This window comes from Artibeus jamaicensis, unplaced genomic scaffold (genome assembly GCF_021234435.1).
Source record: "Artibeus jamaicensis isolate MK-2021 breed Jamaican fruit bat unplaced genomic scaffold, CSHL_Jam_final contig_519, whole genome shotgun sequence".
NCBI classification, from domain to species: domain Eukaryota; kingdom Metazoa; phylum Chordata; class Mammalia; order Chiroptera; family Phyllostomidae; genus Artibeus; species Artibeus jamaicensis.
In genome coordinates, this window is record NW_026521871.1 from 11,335,601 (window position 1) to 11,360,378 (window position 24,778).

The window sequence follows — 24,778 nt, forward strand, 5'->3', positions numbered from 1 at the left end:
GTTAAAGTGAAATTGTACGGGAGACAAATTACTGCTTTTTCCTTTATGGATGTCCTTGAGAAAAGAGGCTCCCGGACCAACAGCCCAGGCACTGAGGCAGCATGTGGTCTTGAGAGCGACACATTTAATGGAAATGCTGCGTTCTAATCCTGCCTCTCCCCACCGGAGGACCTGCACCCTGTTGTTGCTCCTTCAGGGTTCAGGTTCTTCTATAACTGCCTATGAGACTCAAAAAACCAAATGTGGTCATCACAGCAGCATAATGTATTGGTGTTTGTTGAGGCCCAGGCTCTCTGAGAGGCTACATGCCTTACCTGTGCTACGGAACTGCAACTCTGTGACATGGGTCTTATTTCTCTCCAGCAGGTGACAAGAACCAATGCCAGCAGGCTGCCACTGCACCCCAACCTACGCGAGCATTATTCTCACAATACTCATAGTAATCCCATGAGGTCAGTAGTGTTATTGTCTCCATTCACAGCTAAGGATGCTGAGGATTGGAGGGGAAGAGAAACTTGCCCAAGCTCATCTGCACCAAGCATGCTTCTAAGTGTTTCATCCTCACCAAGGACCCCTGAGGCAGGTCCCTGGGATTATCATCTCCAATTTATGGATAAGGAAAATGACATACAGACATTTTATGCAGTCACAGATGTGCTGGTGGGGCAAGGCACGAGGGTGAGGCCCTCACCAGGCTGGCTCTGGATGTGGCTCTGGTCCCTGGCCATTCCCACTCTTCCAAGCCTCACCATCTAGCTTTCTTGGAGAGTCTGACAGCCATCCAAAGTCCTTTCAAAATATTTATTTTCCTTTTAAATCAGCTGGGGTATGTTTCTGCTGCTCACAAGCACCATGAAAACACTACAGCCTGGTTGAATTCTGATAGCCCAGGAAGCACATACATTGGTGTCCACCCCATCATCCCACATCTGTGGAAAACCAATCACGTAAAGGGAATGGTGCTGGGAGCAAAGGGATCAGTAGGGTCCCTGCCCTGGGACAGCTCCAGACAGCTCCAAGTAGAGAAAGAAAAAGGAATATATGCAATGCACTTCTGAGGCAAAGCAATGCTAGAACAAAGGAATAAAGCAGAGTCACTGGCATAACAAAAGACCAAGGCGTTAAAAAGGTTATACTGGCCCTGACTGGTATGACTCAGTGGATTGAGCACTGGACTGCAATGCTGAGGGTCGCTGGTTTGATTCCCAGTCAGGGCACATGCCTGGGTTGTGGGCCAGGTTCCTTGGTGTGGGAAGCTCAAGAGGCAACCACACACTGATGTTTCTCTCCCTCTCTTTCTCCCTCCCTTCCCCTCTGTCTAAAAATAAATAAATCAAATCTTTAAAAAAGAAAGGTTATATTGAGCTGGTTTTTAAAAACAAGTACTTGTTTAAGCAGGAAAGGGGGAAGCAAAGATAACAGGAATGGAGAGAAGTGAGACATAATAGAGGAAAGAGAAAGGTATACTCAGAAGACAGCACAGGGGCTCACCTGTGTGTACTGAGGAGACAAGTGGGAATAAATGGGGTAGGTTTCAAATAGAGCAGTGTTCTTTCATACACACGCATGTATGAATACATGCACATACACATATGTAGCACATGTAGGTATATGTGTGTATATGTGCATACACATGAGTGACTATACATTTTATACCAGTTCATCCTAAAAAGTATTTAAACATTAGTTAAGCTTTATCTGAATCACCTGTCAGACCATCAACAGTTCCCACAAAAGCCACACGCTCTGCTCCACAAGCAGCAGCAGCCAGGATTCAGAGAAGACCCACAGAGCATCCCCTCCTCAAACATCTGTTAAAGAGGTTTCATGAAGAAGCTGCTGCATGAGGATTCTAAGGCACATTTCCAAAATCTCTAGGAATAGGTCTCTTTGAATTCTTATGAGCAGTAGGACAGCTTGCCCACATGTCACCAATCCTGAACCTGAAGTCTCTCGAGGAGCAGGGTGCCTCGGGCACAGAGGTAAGTGCTGACCTGGCTGGACAACCCAAGGACTTTCAGCAGACTGCAGAAAATAGGTAGGTCTTCCCAGCCAGTTTCATCTGTGACTAGAAGTTATGCCCAAGAGCACAGCTCATAGCAGCTCCTAAACAAGTACCAAACCACTCTGCCACGTACTCATGGGGATCCAAGCTGCCAGGAGGACATGACCCTGGATTGGTTCCCTTTATTGCAAGTAAGATTTCTAACCCACAAACATCACAGACAGTGACCAAGCTTTGAGCATGTGTTTTGAGTACATTGCGCCATTGACAACTAGATCTGAGCTGGAGGGTCCTCTAAGCGTAAAATACATTTTTGCAGCTAGAAAAGAAAAAAAGACTGTTGGGAGCTGGTTTGAATTAGGTAGAATGGAGGCAGGCACTTTCCTGGAGCCCCCTCACCTGGGAGCTACTCACTGCCTCACAAAGACTAGAGAAGATACAGAGTCTGACGGACCCCACGGCCTGGCTTGGGGACCACTGAGCCTGGGTATGGGCGGTAGGCAGACCCCATAAGGGCTGCTGAGAATGACTTTAAACATCATTACCTATCTCCATGGCTCAAGCGATCTGACTTCCTTTTAGGATTCTGCCTCATGAGCCTCACAGCCACAAATCTGCAGCCTGTGTGATCAATGACAATGCTGGTCACTTACGTGTTGCTGCCATCGCAAAGTATAATTATGCCTTTAAAGCTCAGGGTATAATTAAATCTCTCTATAGTGGTGCTAATGGCTCGAGCAACCTTGAAGCAGCTATCATATTTTAAAAGATCATTCTGAATTGTTTTATATCTGAAATTGCTCTGTAAAGTCCTGTTAATTTTTCATCTTCAGTTGAGTGTATATTTAAGGCTGAGAGAATGGCTTTCTTCCAGCCACAGTGCTCACAAGGGGGTTTTCTTCATCCCCTGACAAGACCACCCTGGAGGACAAAATGCCATCTGACTGAGCTGAGCTCAGCCCTCTAAGGCTCAGGTTCTCAGGAATCTGCCCTCAAAGGAAGAGCCCAAGGTGAAGATTAGGTCACAGGTTATAGCCTAGTCCGGGACCCAGTAGAGGTGGTTCAGACTGACATTGCTTTCTCCACAAGGGAGAAAGAAAAAAACAAACGTGTGGCTGCAACATGAGCAAGTGACCAGGTACCCTTCTTGGCACTGCCACAACTCCTGGCTTTCCATAAAGGTGACCAGGACTAATGCTACCTATTTATTCCCCAATTAAAGCATGAAACCCTCAGGGGTGGGACTGTGTCTGGTCCACCAGGAGGTCCCCCAAAACCATCAGAACAATTCATGAATGAGGTACTGCCTCCACTGAGTATTAAGGATGGCTAACAGGTAAACAGGGAAAAGAAGATATTAGGTATCCAGCCCCAAAGAACAGGCAGGAGAAGAATGCTTTGGAGACAGTAAGTACAAGTTTCTTTAATCATTGACCAACCTCTCTAAACAGTGACCTAGAAAAATTCAGAAATGCAATTTATATTCACGCTGTATCCCAATAATAACAATGACAGCTAAGATGACTGAGCACTTCTATGAATAACTGTTATGCTCAGGCCACACACATATGATTTTATATCCTCACAATAACCCTCTGAGGGAGGCAGTACCCCTATTCCCTGGGAAGGCTGAGGCTCAGGGGGCAAAGTAACTGGCTTAGGAGCCAGGAAGGGAAAGAGCAGGATTCAAAGCCAGAGCCCTTCTCTTGACCATTGCACTCTTGTACCTGGTACAGGATCTGGGTGGGTGATGGAAGCTGGCCCCTGATATTTTTGAAACCTCAATGGTAGGCAATAGGGAAGAATTTTACTTGGAAGCAAAGATGCCACTGCTTCCTCAATTGTTTTCTAGGGGGATGGCTCTTTGTTTAGGAGCCTCCCAGTTGTGACAATGCAGAGGAAAATCCTACTTAGTGATGATGATGATGATGACAAGGCTAACACCGTTAATTTAAACTCTTTACTCACCTCCTCTGTTTAGTCCTCACAGCCACCCCATGATGTAGACACAATTATTATCCACACCCTATAGATGAGGAAACTAAGGTCTCAAGAGAGGAGGAGGTGCACCCAAGGTCACAGCCCTAAGAGGTGAAATCCCAGGTCTAACAAGAGTCCATCTGATGCCAGAGCCCATTCCATGGCCAGTATAATCCCAATTCAAATGGGCATATGAGAATTTGGGGGAAATAACCCTAGAATCTACTGTGAAAACTGGACCTGAGGGTCATAAGTCTGAAAACAGGGAGCCCCGTCAAGGTCCCTGCTGCTCTGTATTCTAAGAAAGACCACAACCGATTCTATCGCAACCCCGGCAGTTCCTGAACATTTTAATACAAGGAATAGAGGAAGAAGGACGACTACACCAAGGGGCAGTAAGTGACCTCCCAGAGGTCAAATCCGGCCATCTGTTTTTATAAATAAAAAGTGTTATTGGAACACAGCCATATCCGCTGACTTACATATTGTCTACGGCTGCTTTTGTGCCAGAACAGCAGAGCTGGGTAATTGCAAGACTGGATGTATGGCCCGTAAGCCCTGAGATATTTACTGTCTGGCCCTTTATTTTAAAAAGCTTGTCAACCTCTGGACTACCTGTCAGAGAGCTTCTTGCAAACAGCCTGGAAAAACAGCAAGCCAGAGTCTCCAGGCAGAAGGGGTACACACTCTACCTACCCAGCTCATGCTGACATACCCTGATTATAACCATATATTTCAAAATAATGCAATATTCCAAACCAGCCTTCCCTACTCCCACATGCTGGTACTCTGAACAAAGCAGGAGAGTGAGTCTTACCTTTGTTGTACATGTTTGTTGGTACCTGGACGTCACTCAGACTGATGTTCACAGGCAAATTATTGAAATGGTCATTTGGGGCTAAGATGAATTCCTTCCCCAGCTCCAAAAAATTCCCATCTTTGTCCCTTTCATTTATCAGCACAGCATTGAAGTATTCATACTGAAAGAGAAAGTCAAAAAACCTTACTTGTGGCTGAGGGCAGAGGGCTAGGATCTCAGACAGACCTGGATTTAGACTGCAGGCCATCCCTACACTAATGGATCCTGCTCTGGTCACAGAACCCCTTTTAGTTTTTTGTATCATCTATGACATCTTTCACAGAGGTGTGATAGTGTCATACAAATATATCCCAATGTCACTAAGTATTCTTGAAAAACATAAATTGAAGAAGCTGCACAGTACTGCCTTTGTATATATAGAGAAAACTGCCCTAAAACCATTTAAATTTTTACAATATTTAAGACAGACCCTGTCCTTATGCAGCCTACATTTAAGTTGAAGGAGACTGGAAAGCATAAAAAAGTAAACGTGTAATAAGTCAGATAGTCATACTTTCCATGGAAAGATAATAAAGCAGGGGAAGGGGAAGGCAGCAGGGGCAAGGCTATGTTTTCAGGTATAAGGCTCAGAGAAGGTCTCACTGCTCCAGTGACATGTTCAAGCTGCAGGAAGGAAGGGAGTTGTGTGGGCAACATCACAGACAGAAGGGACAAGGGCAAAGGCCCACAAGCTGGGAGTGTGCTAGCATGGTTTACCAAGGCTGTATCCTTATCATCATCATCATCATCATCATCATCATCATCATCACCACATAACATATAGAGAACGCTTACTTTGTTCCAGAAATTATTCTAAGTGCTTTTCACATGTTAACTCTCCTTTCATGTGTTGATTTTCCTAATAACTCATTGAAAAATGATTTCATGAGTATTCCCACTTCACAAATGAGGAGACCAAGGTAGTAAACAGAGAATTTAGGTACCCTGTCAAATATTATTGCAGCTGATAAGCACAGCCAGAAGTCAAACAGAGGCAGTCTATTTCCACAATATGTGCTCTTATCTACTGTATTTTACTGCAAAATGGAAGACAGCAGGTATGGCTGGAATGATCGGATTGGGAATTTAAAACAACTGTGATTAATATGCTAATGGCACTAATGGAAAAAGTAGAGAACAGGTAAGAACAAATGAATAATATAAGCAAAAAGATGGATATTCTGCCAAAGAATCAAAAGGAGATGCTAGGAACCAAAAACACTGTAAAAGAAATAAAGAATACCTTGGCTGGCTCATGAACTGACTGAACACAGCTGAGGATATAATCAATAAAACTAAAAATAGGTGAATAGGAACTTCCCAAGTGAAAAGCAAAGAATAAAAAATAGGGGGAAAAAGAAATAGAACATTCAAGAACTGCGGGACAATTACAAAAGATGTAACATGTAATGGGAATACCATAAGGGAATACCATGTTACAAAAGGTGTAATGTGTGATAGGAAAACAGAAGAAATATTTGGCATAATAATGGCTAAAATTTTTCCAGAATTATGACAGACACCAAATCACTGATCCAAGAAACTCAGAAAGCACTAAGCACATGACTATAAAAATATCTACACCTAGAGATATCATTTTCAAACAGCATAAATTTTGTCATTTTCAAGACAAAAAGAAAATCTTGAAAGAGGACAAGGGGCAGGTGTGGGGTAAATCTCACCTACAGAGAAACAAGATAAGGATGACACCAAACTTATCTTTAGAAACCATGCAAGCAAAACGACAGTGCAGTAAAATACTTAAAGTATGCAAAGAAAAAGCCTACCAACCTAAATTATCCTTCAAAAGTAAGGAAGAAATAAAAACTTTTCAGACAAACAAAAGTTGAAGGAACCTCTTATAGACCTGCCTTCTAGATAAAAACATAAGCAGTAAAATTTGAGATATCCCACGTAGCAATATTTTTGCTGATATATCTCTTAAGGTAAAGGAAATAAAGGAAAAATAAACAAATGGGATGACATCAAATTAAAAAGCTTTGGCAGAGCTAAAGAAACCATCATCAAAATGAAAAGGGAACTGACCACTAACCATATGGGAGAACATATTTGCCAACAATATATCAGACAAGGGTTAAATCTCTAAAATATATAAAGAACTCATATGACTCAACACCAGGTAGACCAAAAATCTAATTTAAAAAATGGGCCAAGGACCTGAACAGATGCTTGTCCAAAGAGTACATACACATGGCCAATAGACATATGAAAAGATGCTTAATGTCACTAGCTATCAGAGACATATAAATTAACACCACAATGAGATATCATCTCACACCTGTCAGAATGGCCATCATTAATCAATCAACAAACAACAAGTGCTGGCAAAAATGTGGAGAAAAGGGGACCCTAGTGCATTGTTGGTGGGCATGCAGACTGGTGCAGCCACTGTGGAAAACAACATGAAATTTCCTCCAAAAACTAAATACAGAACTGCCTTTTGACCCAGCTATTCCATTGCTGGAAATATACTCTAAGAACCCCAAATCACCCCTAGGTTCATAACAGTATGATTTACAACAGCCAAGTGCTGCAAACAGCCTAAGTGCCCATCAGCAAATGAGTGGATCAAAAAACTGTGGTACATTTACGCAATGGAATACTATGCAGCAGAAAAAAGGAGTGTTTTCCTTTTACAATAGCATGATGGAACTGGAAAATATTATACTAAGTGAAATAAGTCAGTTGGTGAAAGACAAATACCATATCACCTCACCTACAACAGGAGTCTAATAAACAAAATAAACTAATGAGCAGTAGGGAGCTAGAGGCATGGAAACATGGAACAGACTGACAGCAGCCAGAGGAGAGGGCAGAAGAGAGATAATGGTGGAATGAAGGGGAAGGGACTAGTCAAAGAAAATGTATGAATGACCCCTGGACATGCACAACGGTGTGGGGATTGACTGTGTGAGTAGGGGGTTGGGCTGGGCAGAGGAGGGCAAAGGGGGAAAAATTGGAACAACTCTAATACAATAATAATAAAAATTTGAAAAAGTTCTTTAAAAAGAAGGAAAATGAAATAGGTCAGAAACTCTGATCTACATAAAGAAGAGTGTTATAGCATGAATAAATAAAAGTAAAAGAAAATATTTCATTTTTTTATTCTTAACTTACCTGACAAATAACATTTTGATCAAAATAATGTCAATAGATTATTGCATGATTATAATTTATAGAAACAAGTGCAATTAACAGCAGTGTTATAAGAGACATGAGGGAGGAATTGGGACTACTTTGTTATAAGGTCCCTGTGCTACCCATGAAGTGGTACAGAGTTATCTGAAAGTAGACTTGAATTAGTTGTAAACATATATTGCAAACTAAAAGACAACAATAAGGCAACATAAAAAGGAGATATTTACATGCTAAGAAATGAGAGAAAATTAAGTCATATAATATGCTTGGTTAAAACCAGAGAAGGCAGAAAAAGAGTAGAAGACCAAAAAAGGAAGAAAGGAAGGAAGGAAGGAAGGAAGGAAGGAAGGAAGGAAGGAAGGAAGGAAGGAAGGAAAGGAGGGAGGGAGGGAGGGAGGAGGGAAAGAGGGAAGGAAAGAAGGAGAAAAGGGAGAAAAGGGAGAAAGGAAGAAAAAAGGGAGAAAGGAAGAAGACAGAGAGAGGAAGGAATAAAATCAGAAAGGAAAGAAGGAAGAAAATGAATAAAACCAGTTACAAATATAGTACACATTAAGCCAACTACATCAATAATCACTTTAAAAGTGACTGGTCTAAATACACTAATTGAAACACAGAAAGAAAAAAAAGAAAGAAACACAGAGACTGTCAGAGAGAGACAAGGAAAACAAGACCAAACTATATATTATCTACATGAAACCTACTTTAAATACAAAGAACAGAGAGATTCAAAGTAAAGGCACAGAGAAAGATAAACCATTCTAGCACAAGTAAAAATTAAGCCAGAATAGCTATATTAATTTTAGACAAAGCATATTTGAGAGCAAGGCAAATTCTCAAGGAAGAAAATGGACATTATATAATGATAAAGGGGTCAATTCTCCAAGGAGACATAACAATCCTTTATGTGTATGCACCTAACAACAAAGGGTTAAAACATGTGAAGTAGAAACTAAAAGAACTATAAGGAGAAACAGATGAAGCCACTACTATAGTTGAGTATGCAACACCCCTCTATCATTAACTGACAAATACAGCAGGCAGAAAATGGGTAGGTATATAGTTAACTGAACCGCTCCATCAATTAAATCTAATTGACATTTATAGAATACTCCATCCACAAACAGCAGAATGCACTGTTCCAGCTCACATAAAATAATCAAGATATACCACATTTGGGGCCATAAAACACCCCTTGATGAATTAAAAACAAATCATATAAAGTATGTTCTTAGACTACAATAGAATTGAATTTAGAAATTAATAACACAAAAATAGCTAGATAAAAATCCAAAAATATTTGGAGATTAAACAACATAGTTCTAAATAATACATGGATCAAAAAAAGTCTCAAGAGAAATTTTAAACTAAAGGAAAATAAAAAGGCAATTTATCAAAATTTCTGAGATGCAACAGAAGCAGTGCTTACAGGGAAACTGATAAAATGTAATGCATGCATTAGGAAAAAAGAATCTAAAATTAACCATCTGAGATCCAACTTTAGGAGATAGAAAAAGAAGAACAAACTAAGTCCAAAGTAAGGAGGAGAAAAGCAATATTTTTTTAAATTTGCAAAAGCAGAAATCAATAAAATTAAAAACAGAAATATTAATAGAGAAAATCAATCAAACCAAAAGTTGGTTCTTTGAAAAAAATTCATTACAGTGAAAAGATATAAAGCAAAATCAGCAAAGGAAAGAGACACAAGAGAGTGAAGTCCAGAGGACTTCAGACACAAGCTTCCAAAAGTTCTCTCCCAATGCAGTCACACAGATGCACAAATTCTTCCAGCAATCAGCCATGACAACACACTTGAAGTGTTGACTACCAGGGGAACTCAATAAAGACTCAGTGCTAAGAATATTTTCAGACTAGTGGTCATGTAGCAACACTATTTACCAACTTAAGCTAATGAAATTTATAGAACGGCATACCTAATAACTGCAGAGCACACATTATTTTCAAAATCATAAACTAAGCCATCAAACAAGGCTCAATAAATTTAAAATGACTAAAATTCACATAATATGGTATTTGAAAATAGGCTAATTTTAGAAATTAATATGGTATAAAATTAGTTAATGGTATAAAATATCAATGATATCCAAGAAAAGATGATGTCCAGAAAAAATATATAGATTTAAAAATTAAACAACACAGTACCTAATAATATACATGTCAAGGAAGAAAATGACATGGAATATTGACAAATATTTTTAAATGAGCAATAATGAACAAATACCAATATGTGTGAGATATAGCTAAAACAGAGTTTACAAAGAAAATAAAAATTTAAATGCTTATGTTAAAAAAGCTAATTTTAACATAATCTAAGATACTATGTTAAGAAGATAAAAAATATGTTAAAAGAAAAAATAAAACAATAGAGATAAAAGCAGAAACCAATAAAACAGAAATCAAATAACAGGATGAAGAATCAATAATGTTAAAATTGGTTCTTTAAAATAGTTAATACAATTATAAAACCCTAACTAGATGGATGAATAAAAAAAACAAAGCACAGGATACTAGTATCAGGAGTGAAAGAGAAAACAATATCCTATACCCTACAAATAATAAAAACATGAGGGACTATTACGAACAACTTTGTGTCACTGTTTCATAACGAGTTAAATGTCAAGTTCCTTGAAAAATAGAAATTACTAAAACTGATGCAACATGATTAGCCCTATATATACAAAAGAAATTGAGTTTACAATTAATGGCCATCCTAAAACAAATAACTTTAGGTTCAGAGTCCTTAAATAATGATGAATTACATATGTGTATGTGTGTGTATTGTAAACTATCTTATAAAATTAGAAGACAGAATAACTCTCAACTTACTAATGAAGGCAGCATAACCCTGATGCTAAAACCAAACAATATTTTTAAAGTACATAGTAATATCCCTCATTAATCTAGATGTGAAAATCTTAACAAAACAGTGAATCAAATTTACCTCTAATGAGAAGGCTAATACCACATGATCAAGTTGTATTTATCCCAGGAATTTAAGATTGGCTTCATATTTGAAAAATCATCAACACAGCTCACCACAGAATATTGAAAAAAATCACATGACCAAATAAAGGAAGAAAAATCATTTGGAAGAATTCAGAACTTCCAGCCAAGATGAAGGGGGAGGGAGATATGCTTTGCTTCCTCACACACCCAAAGAAGGACAACAGAAAATTTAAAAACAAAATACAACCAGAACTGCCAGAAAATTGAACTGTATGAAAGTCCAACAACCAAGGAGTTAAAGAAACATTTATCCAGACCAGTAGGAGGGGTGGAGACAGGCACCCAGGGGGAGAGGACACGAGGCAAGTCAGTGGCTGAAGGACTGGTGGTCAAACACTTGTGTGTTGAGGAGCCAGGAGGAACAACCAGAGAGCAAGACAGACTGTGCAACCCAAGATTCCAGCATGGAAAAATAAAGCCTCAAAACCTCTGTAAAAACATGTAGGGGCTATGGTGGTGGGAGAAACTCCCAGCCTCACAGGAGAGTTTGTTGGAGAGACCAAAAGAATCCTACAACACACACAAACCCACCCACTTGGAATCAGCACCAGAAGAACCAACTTTACTTGTAGGTAGTGAGGGAAATGACTCAAAGCTGGCCAACAGCTAAGTAAGCGGCATTGTTGCTTGTAGGAACCCTCTCCCACATACAGCAAATGTATGTAAGAATGAGTTGCCCCACCCTGGCAAATGCCTAAGGCTCTGCCCCTTAGAATGTAATAGGTGGGCTGAGACAAAGAAATATGGCCCAAATGAAAGAAAAGATCAAAGCTCCAAAAAAAATACAACTAAGCAATAAAGAGATAGCCAACCTATCAGATGCAGAGTTCAAAACACTGGTTATCAGGATGCTCAGAGAAGTGGTTGAGTATGAATGCAAACTAGAGGAAAAAGTCAAGGTACAAACATTGAAATAAAGAAAAATATAAAGGGAACCAGCAGTGAGGGGAAGGAAACTGGGATTCAAACTAATGATTTAGACCAGAAGGAAGAAGCAAATATTCAACCAGAACAGAATGAAGAAACAAAAATTCAAACAAAAAAATGAGGAAAGGCTTAGGAACCTCTGAGACCATTTTAAACATTCCAACATCCCAGTCATAAGAGTGCCAGAGGGAGAGAAGGAAGAGCAAGAAACTGAAAACTTATTTGAATAAATAATGGAGAACTTCCCCAGTCTAGCAAAGGAAATAGTCTTTCAGGAAGTCCAGGAAGCTCAGAGAGTCCTAAAGAAGTTGGACTCAAGGAAGCACACACCAAAGCACATCATAATTACACTACCCAAGATTAAAGGTAAGGAGAGAATCTTAAAAGCAGCAAGAGAAAAGGAGACAGTTACCTCCAAAAGAGTTCCCAGAAGACTATCAGCTGATTTCTCAAAAGAAACTTTTCAGGCAAGAAGGGGATGGAAAGAAGTACTCCAAATCATGAAAGGTAAGGACCTGCGTGCAAGATTACTTTATCCAGCAAAGCTACCATTTAGAATGGAAGGGCAGGTAAAGTGCTTCCCAGATAAAATCAAGTTAAAGGACTTCATCATCATGAAGCCCTTATTATATGAAATGTTAAGGGGACTTATCTAAGAAAAAGAATATGATCAAAACTATGAACAGTAAAATAACAACAAACTTGCAACTGTCAACAACTGAATCTAAAAAACAAAAACAAAAACTAAGCAAACAACCAGAACAGGAACAGAATCACAGAAATGGAGATTATTTGGAGGGTTATTGGCAGGAGTAGGTGGGGGGAGAATGGAGGGAAAGGTACAGAGAAGAGGAACCATAATTAGTAGGCACAAAATAGACAGGGGGAGGTTCATAACAGTACAGGAAATAGAGAAGCCAAAAAAGTTATATGTATGACCCATGGACATGGGTGGGGGAATGTTGGTGGGAGGAGGAGTGGAGGTTGGAGGGGGATAAACGGGAGAAAAAAATGGGACAACTGTAATAGCATAATCAATAAAATATAGTTAAAATCATTTAGAAGAATTCAACTTTTGTTCATCATAAAAACTCTCAGAAAATTATAAATAGTATAAAATGTCCTCAACCTGATAAACTGCATTTATGAAAAAACTACAGCTAGCCCTGGCTGGTGTAGCTCAGTGGGTTGAGCACAGGCCTGTGAACCAAAGGGTCGCCAGTTCGATTCCCAGTCAGGGCACATGCCTGGGTTGCAGGCCAGGTCCCCAGTAGGGGACACGTGAGAGGCAACCACATATTGATGTTTCTCTCCCACTCTTTCTCCTTCCCATCCCCTCTCTCTAAAAATAAATAAATAAAATATTTATAAAAAAAGAAAACAAGTATATAAAAAAACTACAGCTAGCATTACATTCATGATGAAACACTAAATATGTTTCCTCTGAGATCAGGAGTATGACAAGGATGCCTTACCACTTCTATTTGACATTGTGCAGGTGATCCTAGAAAATGCAGTAAAACAAACAAATAAATGATGTCATAGACATTGGAAAGGAGATAACTCTATCTGCACACAACATGATTGCCTATCTAGAAAACTGAAACAAATCCAGTTTAGCAAAATCACAGGATACAAGATCAACATATAAAAATCAATAGCATTTACTTATACTAACAAAGAACTACTGAAATTAAAATTGAAAAAAAAATAACATTTACTACATTATAAAAAAGATGAACTACTTAGGCATAACTTTTTTAAAAAGTATATATAATACCTGTATGCTGAAAACTACAATACAGGATGGGGCAAAAGTAGACTCACAATTATGAGTATGTGAAACATAGAGTTTATTCTTGTATAATTACTTATTAATTACTCTATTGTTTTCCATATGAAAAGCTGTTAACCTATATTTCCCCATCCTGTATATTGCTTTAAGAAATTTTAAAACTTTAAATAAATTCAGAGCCCTGGCCCTGGCTGGTATAGCTCACTGGATTGAGCATGGGCCTGTGAACCAAAGGGTTGCTGGTTCTATTCCCAGTCAGGGCACATGCCTGGGTTGCAGGCCAGGTTCTCCAGTAGGGGTCACTTAAGAGGCAACCACACATTGATGTTTCTCTCCTCTCTCTCCTTCCCTTCCCCTCTCTCTAAAAAATAAATAAATAAAATCTTTAAAATTAAAAAAAACAGAAAGCTATTTAAAAAAACATTTAAATAAATTGAGAGAGATACTTTACTTAAGGATTAGAAAGTCAGTATTAACCTGTTAATTATTCCCAAATCAATCTAAGAATTCAACAAAATTACAATTAAAATTTCAACAAGTTTTTTGTAGGAGTTGCCAAGTTTATTTTAAGCTTTACATAAAAGTAAAAGAGATCTAGAGTATCAAAAACAATTTTGAAAAAGAAGAACCAAGTCCAAGGACTCACATTTCCTAATTTTAAGTCTTTCTATAAACTTAATTAATCAAAACAGTGTGGCATTGGCATTGGAATAGACAAACAGATCAAAGAAATAAAGAGAGTCCAGAAATAAAGCTACAAATAGACAGTCTATTGATTTTCTTTTTTTCTTTTGCTTTTTTTAAATACTAAACAATAGTTTCTTTCTTTATTTTCAGAAAAGGATAATTGCAAACATTTTGTCTGGAAAGAGTCATTGTCAGGGCCTTCTTTTTCCTCTGATCATTATAAAGCAACATTTTCCATAATATCCTTTTTTTAAAGTCTCACCTGAGGATATTTTTATTCATTTTAGAGAAATATCAACGTGAGAGAGAAACATCAATTGACTGCCTCTTGTACGCACTCTGACCAGGGATCAAACCCACAACCTAGGTATGTTCCTTGACCTAGGATAGAATCCACTACATTTTGGTGCATCCACACGCCAACCAACTGAACAACTCCACCAGGACCATTGGTTGCTTCTTGTATATGCCCTGACCAGGGATCAAACCTACAACCTCGGAGTACTGGAATGACACTTTAACCAACTGAGCTACCTGGCCAGGGCTATAATATACCTAACTGGTCATGGGTGATGCCTGATTTCTTTGCCTTTCCTGCTTTGCAACTCAGAAACCTAATTTTATTTATTTTTTTTACCTTTATTAAATTTCTTGGCATCAATTAATAAAATTATATAGGTTTTAGGTATACAATTTCATAATACATCCTCTGTATATGGTATTGTATTCACCACCCCAAGTTTTCTCTTCCTATCATCATTTATCCGTCCTTTACTCTATCCCCCTTCTCTTCTGGTAATCACCATACTGTTGTCTGTGTCTATGAGCTTTTGTTTTGTTTTATTTTGTTTTGTTTTGTTTTTGCTTAATCTCTTTAAAGTATTCACCGAACCCCCGCCCCTTCCCCTCTGACAGCAGGCAGTGTGTTCTCTGTATCAATGAGTCTGTTTCTGTCTGGTTAGTTTATTTTATTCATTAGATTCCACATGTAAGTGAAATCATATGGTACTTGTCTTTCTCTAACTGGCATATTTCTCTTAGCATAATACTCTCCAGGTCCATCCATGCTGTTGCAAATGGTAAGATTTTCTCCTTTATACACCTGAGTAGTATTCCATTGTGTAAATGCAACCCAGCTGTTTTATTCACCCATCTGCAGATGAGCAGTTCAGCTATTTCCAGATCTTGGCTATTGTAAATAATGCTACAGTGAACACAGGGGTGCATATAGTCTTTCATTGCAGGGTTTTGGGGGGTATATTCCCAGAAGTAGAATTGCCAGGTCATAAGGCAGTTCATTTTTAATTTTTTGATGTAACTCCATACTGTTTTCCACAGTGGCTGCACCAATCTGCATTCCCACCAACAGTGCACGAGGGTTCCCTTTTCTCCACATCCTCAGCAACACTTGTTGTTTATTAATTTATTGGTGATAGCCATCCTGACAAGTGTGAGGTGATATCTCATCATGGCTTTAATTTGTATTTGTCTGATGATTAGTGAAGTTAAGCATCTTTTCATGTCTGTGAGTTCTTTAAAATTTTGGATATTAATCCCTTACCAGATGTATCATTGGCCAATATGTTCTCCCATTCAATGGTTTATTTTTTCATTTTGTTGATGGTTTCCTTTGCTGTGCAAAAACTTTTTAGTTTGATGTAGGCTTATTTATTTGTTTTGCTGTTTCCCTTGTCAGGGAATATAAATCAGGAAAAAAATATTGTTATGAGAAATATCTGAGATTTTACTGCTTATGTTTTCTTCTAGAATTTGTTTGGCTTCAAGTCTAACATAAGTCTTTAATACATTTTAAGTCAATTCTTGTGTATGGTGTAAGAAGACAGTCTATTTTTTTTTTGCATGTATCTGTCCAATTTTCCCAACAACATTTATTGAACAGATTATCTTCACACCATGGTATGTTTTTGCCTCCTTCATTAAATATTAATTGACTATAAGGTATGGGTTTATTTCCAGGCTCTCTGTTCTGTTCCCTTGATCTGTCTGTTTTTATGCCAGTACCTTGCTATTTTGATTATTGTGAGCTTGTACTATATTTTGATATCAGGTAGCATGATTCCTCCAACTTTGTTCTTCCCTCTCAAGATTGCTACTGCTATTCAGGACTTTCTGTGGTTCCATATAAATTTTTGGAATATTTATTCCAGAAATTTTAACTAGTTCTGTAGTTCTATGAAATATACCATTGGTATCTCGATAAGAATTGCATGGAATCTATAGATTGCTTTGTGTAGTATGGACAATTTAATGATGGTAATTCTTCCTGTCCATAAACACAGTACATGCTTCCACTTATTTGTATCTTCAATTTTTCTCCAGTATCTTACAACTTTCTGAGTACAGGTCTTTTACATCCTTGGTTAAATTTATTCCTAGGTATTTCTTTAAGCACTTGTGAATGGGATTGTTTCCTTGGTTTCTCTTTCTGATAGTTCATTACTGGTGTATAAAAATGCAATTTATGTCTAGATATTTATTTTGTAACCTGCTACTTTATCAAATTTATGTACAAGTTCTAGTAGATTTTTGGTGGAATCTTTAGGGCTCTCTATATACAGTATCGTGTCATCTGCAAATATTGACAATTTTACTTTTTCCTTTCTGATTTGGATGCCTTTTTTTAAAGATTTTATTTATTTATTTTAGAAATAGGGAAATAGAGTGAGAAAGGGAGGAAGAGAAACACCAATATGTGGTTGCCTCTTGTGCACCCCCCAACAGGACACCTGACCTGGCCCACAACCCAGGCATGTGCCCTGACCAGGAATTGAACTGATGACCTTTAGGTTCATGGACCGGCACTCAATCCACTGAGCCACACCAGCCAGGGCTCAGTTTGGATGTCTTTAATCTCTTCTTGTTGTCTAATTACTTCCAGTAATATGTTGAATAAAAGTAATGAAAGTGGACATCCCTGTCTTATTTCTGATTTTAAGAGAAACACTTTTAGTTTTGTCTATTTGAGTATGTTGGGTTTGGGTTTGTTCAATGTGGCTTTTAATATGTAAAGATATGTCCCTTCTATTCCCATTTTGCTGAAAGTTTTTATCATATGCCTTTTATCATATGGGTTTTATCAAATGCCTTTTCTGCATCTATCGATATGATTATGTGGTTTTTATCCTTCATTTCATTTATGTGTTATATAATATTTATTGATTTGCAGATACTGTACCAACCTTGCATCCCTCGAATAAGTCCCATTTGATCGTGGTATGTGATCTCCTTAATGTATTGCTGTATTTGGCTTGCTAATATTTTATTGAGGATTTTAGCATTTTGTATATCAGGGATATTGGCCTATAATTTTCTTGCTTTGTAGTGTCTTTATCAGGTTTTGGATTATACTGGGCTCATTAAATGAGCTTGGGAATCTTCCCTCCTCTTGAATTTTGGGAATAGTTTGGGAAGGTTAGGTTTTAGTTCTTTTTTGAGTGTTTGCTAAAATTCACCTGTGAAGCCATCTAGTACAGGAAGTTTATTTGTTGGGAGGGTTTTTTATTTTATTATTTTTTTTATTACTGCTTCAATTTCATTCATTGTAATTGGTCTATTTAGATTCTCTGATTATTCCTGATTCAATTTTGGAAGATTGTATGCTACCATGAATTTATTCATTTTGCTCAGATTGTTCATTTGTTGGCAATAACTATTCATAGTATTTCCAGGCAATCATTTCTGTTTCTTTGGTGTCACTGTTACTTCTCCTCTTTCATTTATTTTATTTATTTGGGTCCTCTCTCTGTTTTTCTTGATGAGTCAAATGAAAGGTTTATCAATTTTGTTTGTCTTTTTGAAGAACCAGTTCTTTGTTCTGCTCTGATCTTTATTATATCCTTTCTTCTACTTACTTTGGGCTTTGTTTGTTCTTTTACAAGTTCCTTTAAGTGGAAAGTTAGATTTTTTTATTTAGGGTTTTTCTTGTTTCCTGAGATAGTCCTGTAATGCTATGAATTTCCCTCTTAGTACTGCTTCCACTGTGTCCCTTGGGTTTTGGGTTCCTCTGTTCTTTTTCAGTTGTTTCAAGGTATCTTTTGATCTTCTTTCATCTCATTATAAACCCATTCACTGTTTAGTAGCATGTTATTTAGTCTCCATGTCTTTTTGCATTTTTCAGTTTTTTTTCTTGTGATTGATTTCCATTTTCATACCATTGTGGTCATAGAAGATGCTTGATACCATTTCAATTTTAAATCTGAGACTTGTTTTTGTCCTAACATGTGGTCTATCCGAGAAAATATTCCATATTCACTTGAAAATACTTATTTTTCATAGCTTATTTGAAGTGAAATGCTATGAAGATATCAGTTAAATCCATCTGAACTAGTGTGTCCTCTAAGGTCATTGCTACCTTGTTGATATTCTGTCTGGAGGACCTATCCATTGATATCAATTCCCTACTATGATCAATTCCCTACTACATTCCCTACCATGATTGCATTACTGCCAAACACTCCCTTTATGTTTATCAAGATTTGCTTCAAATATTTATGTGTTCCTATGTTGGGTGCACATATGTTTATAAGGGTTATATCTTCTTGTTGAATTGATTCTCTTTATCATTATATGGTTCTTTCTTTGTCTCTTACTACCGCCTTTGTTTTAAAGTCTATTTTATCAGACATAAATATCATTACCCCAGCTTTTCTCATTTCCATTTGATAAAATATCTTTTTCCGTCTCTTTATTTTTAGTTTGTTTGTATCTTTTGTTCCAAGATGGCTCTCTTCCAGATAACATATATATGGGTCATATTTTAGTATCCATTCAGCTACCCTATGTCTTTTAATTAGAGCATTTAAGACATTTATGAAGTGATTATTGATAAATAGATATTTATTGCCATTTATTCTTTTTAACTATGTTCCTTTGTCTCCTTCTCCTTCCCCCTCTCTCTTCCTCCTCCTCTTAGAATGCCCTTTAATATTTCTTGTAATCCTGATTTGGTGGTATCAAACTTGTTAAGCTTTTCTTGTCTGGGAAGCTCTTTAGTTTACTTTTAATTTTAAGTGGTAGCTTAGCTAGGTAAAGTAGTCTTAGTTGTAGGTCCTTGCTTTTCATCATTTTGAATATTTCATGCCAATCCCTTTTGACCTGAGATGTTTTTGTTCAGAAATCAGCTGTCAGTCTTATGGGAGCTCTCTTGTAGGTAACTACCTTTCTTCCTCTTGCTGCTTTTAAGATTCTCTCTTTGTCTGTAAACTTTGGGATTTTAATTATGATGTGTCTTGGTGTCGGCCTCATTGGGTTCATCTTGTTTGGGACTCTCTATGCTTCCGGGACTTGTGTGTCTTTCTTTCATCAGGTTAGCAAGGCTTTCAGTCATTATTTGTTCAAATAGGTTTTCTCTTCTCCTTCTGGTAGCCCATAATGCAGATATTGTTATACTTCATATTGTCCCAAAGGTCCCTTAAACTAGCCTCATTTTTATTTTTATTTTCCTTTTGATGCTCTTATTGGGTGTTTTTGTTTTTGTGGGGTTTTTTTGCTACCTTACCTTCCAAATCACTATCTGATCCTTTGCTTCTCTCAACCTGCTCTTTATTGTTTCCAATGTAGTCTTAGTTTCAGATATTGTATTTTTCATTTCTTACTGGTTCTTTTTTATGGTTTCCATGTTGTTCTTCATGTTGTTGTAGTTCTCACTAAGTTCCTTGTGGTTCTCACTAATTTCTTTGAGCATCCTTATAATAATGTTTTGAACTGTATAACTGAAAAACCACCTGCCTCTATTTCAATTAACTCTTTTTATGGATATTTCTCCTGTTGTTTCATTTGGGGCATGTTTCTTTGTCTCCTCGATTTGACTGCCTCTTTATGTCTGTTCCTCTGTATCAGGTAAATCTCCTATGACTCCCAGTCTTGGTAGGGTGGCCTTATGTAGTAGGTGTCCTGTAGGACTCAGTGGCACAGACCCCTTGATCACATGAGCTGGATGCTCTAGGAATGTCCCTTGTGTGGGTTATGCAGGTCCTCCTGTTGTAATTGAGTCTTGATTGCTATTGGCCTATTTATGAGTTCACCTCAGCAGGGTCTGTTCCCTGCTGAGATCTCTCTTTGGATATGCCACTTGCGAAGCTAATTGGATCCTGCTTTGATGTTGTCTGAAGCTGGCCTCTGGGTGTGTTGGTTCCGGGATCTCTTGGCAGGGAACTCTGTGTAGGCCAGTGTCTGCAACAGGGCCTGGGCAAGAGACTTTTCTTCAGCAAGATTTCAGTTGGCTATTCAGGATTTTTTTTCCTTACTTTTCTAAAGTAAGTTATACCTTATTGATTATGCTGTTACAGTTATCTCAAATTTTCCCTCTGCTCCAGCCAATCCCCACCTTCATATCCATGGGTCATGCATATAAATTCTTTGGCTACTTCATTTCTTATAGTGTACTTTACATCCTCATAGCTATTCTGTGACTACCAATTTGTACTTCTTAATCCCCCTCACCTATCCACCCAGTCCCCCAAACCGTCTCCCCATCTGGCAACCATCCATACACTTTCCATATCCATGATTCAGTCCCTGATCTTCTTGTTTGCTTAATTTGTTTTTTAGATTCAATTATTGATAGGTATATGTTTATTGTCATTTTACTGTTCATAGTTTTGAGCTTTTTCTTTTTTCTTAAATAAGTCCCTTTAACACTTCATATAATAATGGTTTGGGGATAATGAACTCCTTTAGTTTTTTCTTGTCTGAGAAGCTCTTTATCTGCCATTTGATTCTAAATGATAGCTTTGCTGGGTAAAGCAATCCTGGCTGTACGTCCCTGCTTTTCATGACTGTGTATTTATTACCAATCCCTTCTAGCCTTCCAATTTTCTTTTGAGAAACCAGTTGACAGTCTTATGGGAACTCCCCTATAGGTAACTTGAATGTTCCAGATTTTTGTTATATTTCTAGTTTGGTCCTGAAAGGAGATGAGTGTAATATCCACCTACTCTGGACCATCTTGGATCCCCCTACAGTCAATTGATTTTTCATAAAGGCACCTAGATGATTCAATGGGGAAAGTATTTTCAATAAACTGCTGTGGAACAAATGACTAATCATATGAAAACAACATCCTCAACCCATAAATTGAAACATGCACATATTAATTTAAGATGAATGATATACTTAAATGTAAAAGCTAAATCTATAATTACTTTTAAAATTATGAATATCTTTGTAGCCTTCGTGTAGGCAATGACTTCTTAAGACATAAAGAGCACTTACAATTTAAAAAATTGATAATTTGGACTTACAAAAATTTAATACTTTTGATCATCAGATTCACTATTATTAAACAAACAGGAGAGCCATTGTTATAAAAAGAGTGTTTATAATATGTATCTCACAAATGACTTGTATCCAGAATATGTAAAGAACTCCTATACCTCAACTTGAAACATCAATGAAAATGAAGGCAAAATATTCAAATAGACATCTTATAAAGAAAAGTATATAAATGGTCAATCTGCAAATCAAAAGGTATTCAATGACATTAGTCATCAGATAAGTAAGTACATATATAAAACTTGAACCAAATGCAATTTTATAGCCACTAGTAAGCTAACATTAAAATTCTGAAAATAGTACGTTTTGGCAAGAATGTAACTAGAAATCTCATATGTTACTCATGGAAATATAAAATGTTATAATACTTGAAAAAAGTTTCTTGTAAGTTAAACACATATGACTCAACATCCAGCAATTCCACAGCTAGGTATTTATTCAAGAGAAATTAAAACAAATAGTCACAAAAATGTTTGTGCTGATGTTCAAGAAAGCCCCATTCACAATAGCCAAAAGAAGAAACAACCCAAATGTCCATTAACAGATGCAAGGATAAACAAATCTCTAATATAGTCATATAACAAATTACGACTCAGAAACAAATTACTGGCACATTCAAAATATGGATGGATCTCAAAAACATTTTATGTGAAAGAAGCCAATACTCAATAAGAGTACAGGTGTGCAATCCTATATTTATATGAAGTCTGGAACAGGCAAAATTTTTCTTCAACAGTGACAGCAATCAGGGGTTGCTTCTTGGAGAGAAGGTGGGGGTCCTCTGGTAGGGGAAACAAGAGAACACCCTGGGTTGCTGGAAATGTTCTATGTTCTTATGGGGTATGGGTAACTCAGGTATATTAATTTGTCAGTACTCACTGATTTGTATGCTAAATGACTGCATTTCACTATACAGAAGTGTATGCCACTATAAAAAAAACTAACCACCAAAGACCTTTCACTTTTTAAACAATTATTAACTCAAACTCTATAGAAATAAAACTCTAACAAATTCCACTCCCAGTCATTGTTAAAGCACAATTTACTGTGATACGACACTCAGAAACCAAAGAAATCCTACGTTTCTGCTGAAACATCAACCAAGGGAGCACCTTACCAGGCAGAAACACCTTGACTGGCCCATGAACAGCCCACACCAAGGAGGAGGCCTGGATCTGGTTCCTAGGGAACATGTCACCAGGGTTTCCTCCCACAGCTCCACAGACCCAAGTGCTTCACAGAATCTTGCCAACGCTTTTTAAAACTCAAGGCTTTAATGTCTTTGTTTCATTATAATTCAGTGTTCAATTAACAAGACAAAGCCTAGGCCTGCGTGGTAAAGGCCAGTGCAGTCATGGCTCATACACAGGCTCTAAAGGCAGTGTAATGGAATAATCTGCACAGGCCAAAGTGCAAATCCAGGAAGGATGGAAACACAAGCAGGCCATTGCTCAATGATGCTCATCATTTACCATGAATGACTGTGTGTTCTGCTTCTCCTTCCAAATCCATTCCATATTGATCTTGAAAAGGATGACTTGGTACAAAGAAGAAGAAGCATTCCTCAGTCCATGGAATTCATTGCTATAATTATGAAGCTCAGGAGCTGTGTCCACATGACAGAAAAGTTATGTTTAGCCCAAGTCACCTCAGTATTTCTGAATCCCTGTCACCCATGGAGTAAGAGTAAATCAATTATGTTGTTAGTACATCTGATAACCTACTAAATTAGTTAGTTTCCTACAAAGGAAACTAATCCAGGGTACAGACTGTAGCATGTAAATGGTGAGCATGCATATAAAGTGGTCACCGAAACCTGGCCCGCACTGGCTCAGAATGAGGTGGTCTGATGAGTGTCTAAAACTGATTATTTAGGGTAGGGGTAGGTACAGTTTTTCTGTAAAGGGCTGGATAGTAAATATTTCAGTCTTTATAAACTATAGAGTCTTGGATGCAATGCCTTAAAACTCTGCTGTTACAGCAGGGAACAGCCACAGACAATACATAAACCAACAGGCCTGGCTGTGTGCCAGTCAACTTAATTTACCAAAAATTTGCAAAATTAGAAAACAGATTTGGCCTGCAAGCTATAGTCCACCATCCCCTATAGTAGGATGTTATGAGATTTTCAAGAGACAGAAATAAAAAACCTCAGGCTGGAAGGAATTAAGCATTTCTTTCACTAAAAATTTTTTGAGCACATTATTGAGGGAAAAGAATAAATTTGGAGGACTGATGCTATCCAACTGCGAGACTTACAATAAAGCTACAGTAACAGAAACATTGTGGTATTGGCAAAGGAATAGATAAATAGATCAATGAAACAAAATGAGGAGCCCAGAAAGAGACCCCATAAATACAGTCAACTCATCTTTGACAATTGTAGGAGCAAAGATAGTCTCTTTAACTAATGGTGCTGGAAAATCTGAATATCTACATGCAAAAAAAAATTTTAAATGAAAAGAATTTAAACATAGCCTTCAAACTCATCATAAAAAATTAACTCAAAAGGGATCATAGATACAAATATTAAACAAAAACTATAAATCTAGAAGCTACCATGGAAGAAAACCTGTATGACCTTGGGTGTAGTGATGCCTTTTAAATATAACACCAAAGATACACTCGATGAAAGAAAGCATTACTAAACTAGACGGCATTAGAACTAAAACTTCTGCTCTGTGAAGGGCAGTGTCAGGAGAATTAGAAGACAAGCCACAAACTAAAAAAATATATAATTGCAAAAGATACATGTAATAAAGAATTGTTATCCAATATATATATAAAGAACACATAAAACTCAACAATAACAAACTAATAACTCAATTGAAAAACAGGCCAAACACTTTAAAAAGCTACCTCACTAAGACTCACAGCTGGCAAATGAGCATATGAAAGCTGCTCCACATCATAGGTCATCAGGGCAATGTGGATCGGAACAACACGAGATAGCACTACACAACTACTAGAACGGCCAACCTCCACAGCACTGACAACACCAGATCTGGCAAGCTGTGGAGCAACAAAAACTCTCATACATTGCTGGTGG

The 24,778-nt window shown here is 37.6% G+C and overlaps 1 protein-coding gene across 1 annotated transcript in view; it reads right to left on the bottom strand.

Moving 5' to 3' along the window:
* The window catches only part of CACNA2D3 (calcium voltage-gated channel auxiliary subunit alpha2delta 3), an 864,587-nt gene that overhangs the window by 537,457 nt on the left and 302,352 nt on the right, over positions 1–24,778 (bottom strand). The window contains exon 5 of the mRNA XM_053669475.1: positions 4,803–4,965. Within this exon, the coding sequence (XP_053525450.1) occupies positions 4,803–4,965 (163 nt within the window). The remainder of the gene's footprint in view (positions 1–4,802; positions 4,966–24,778) is intronic.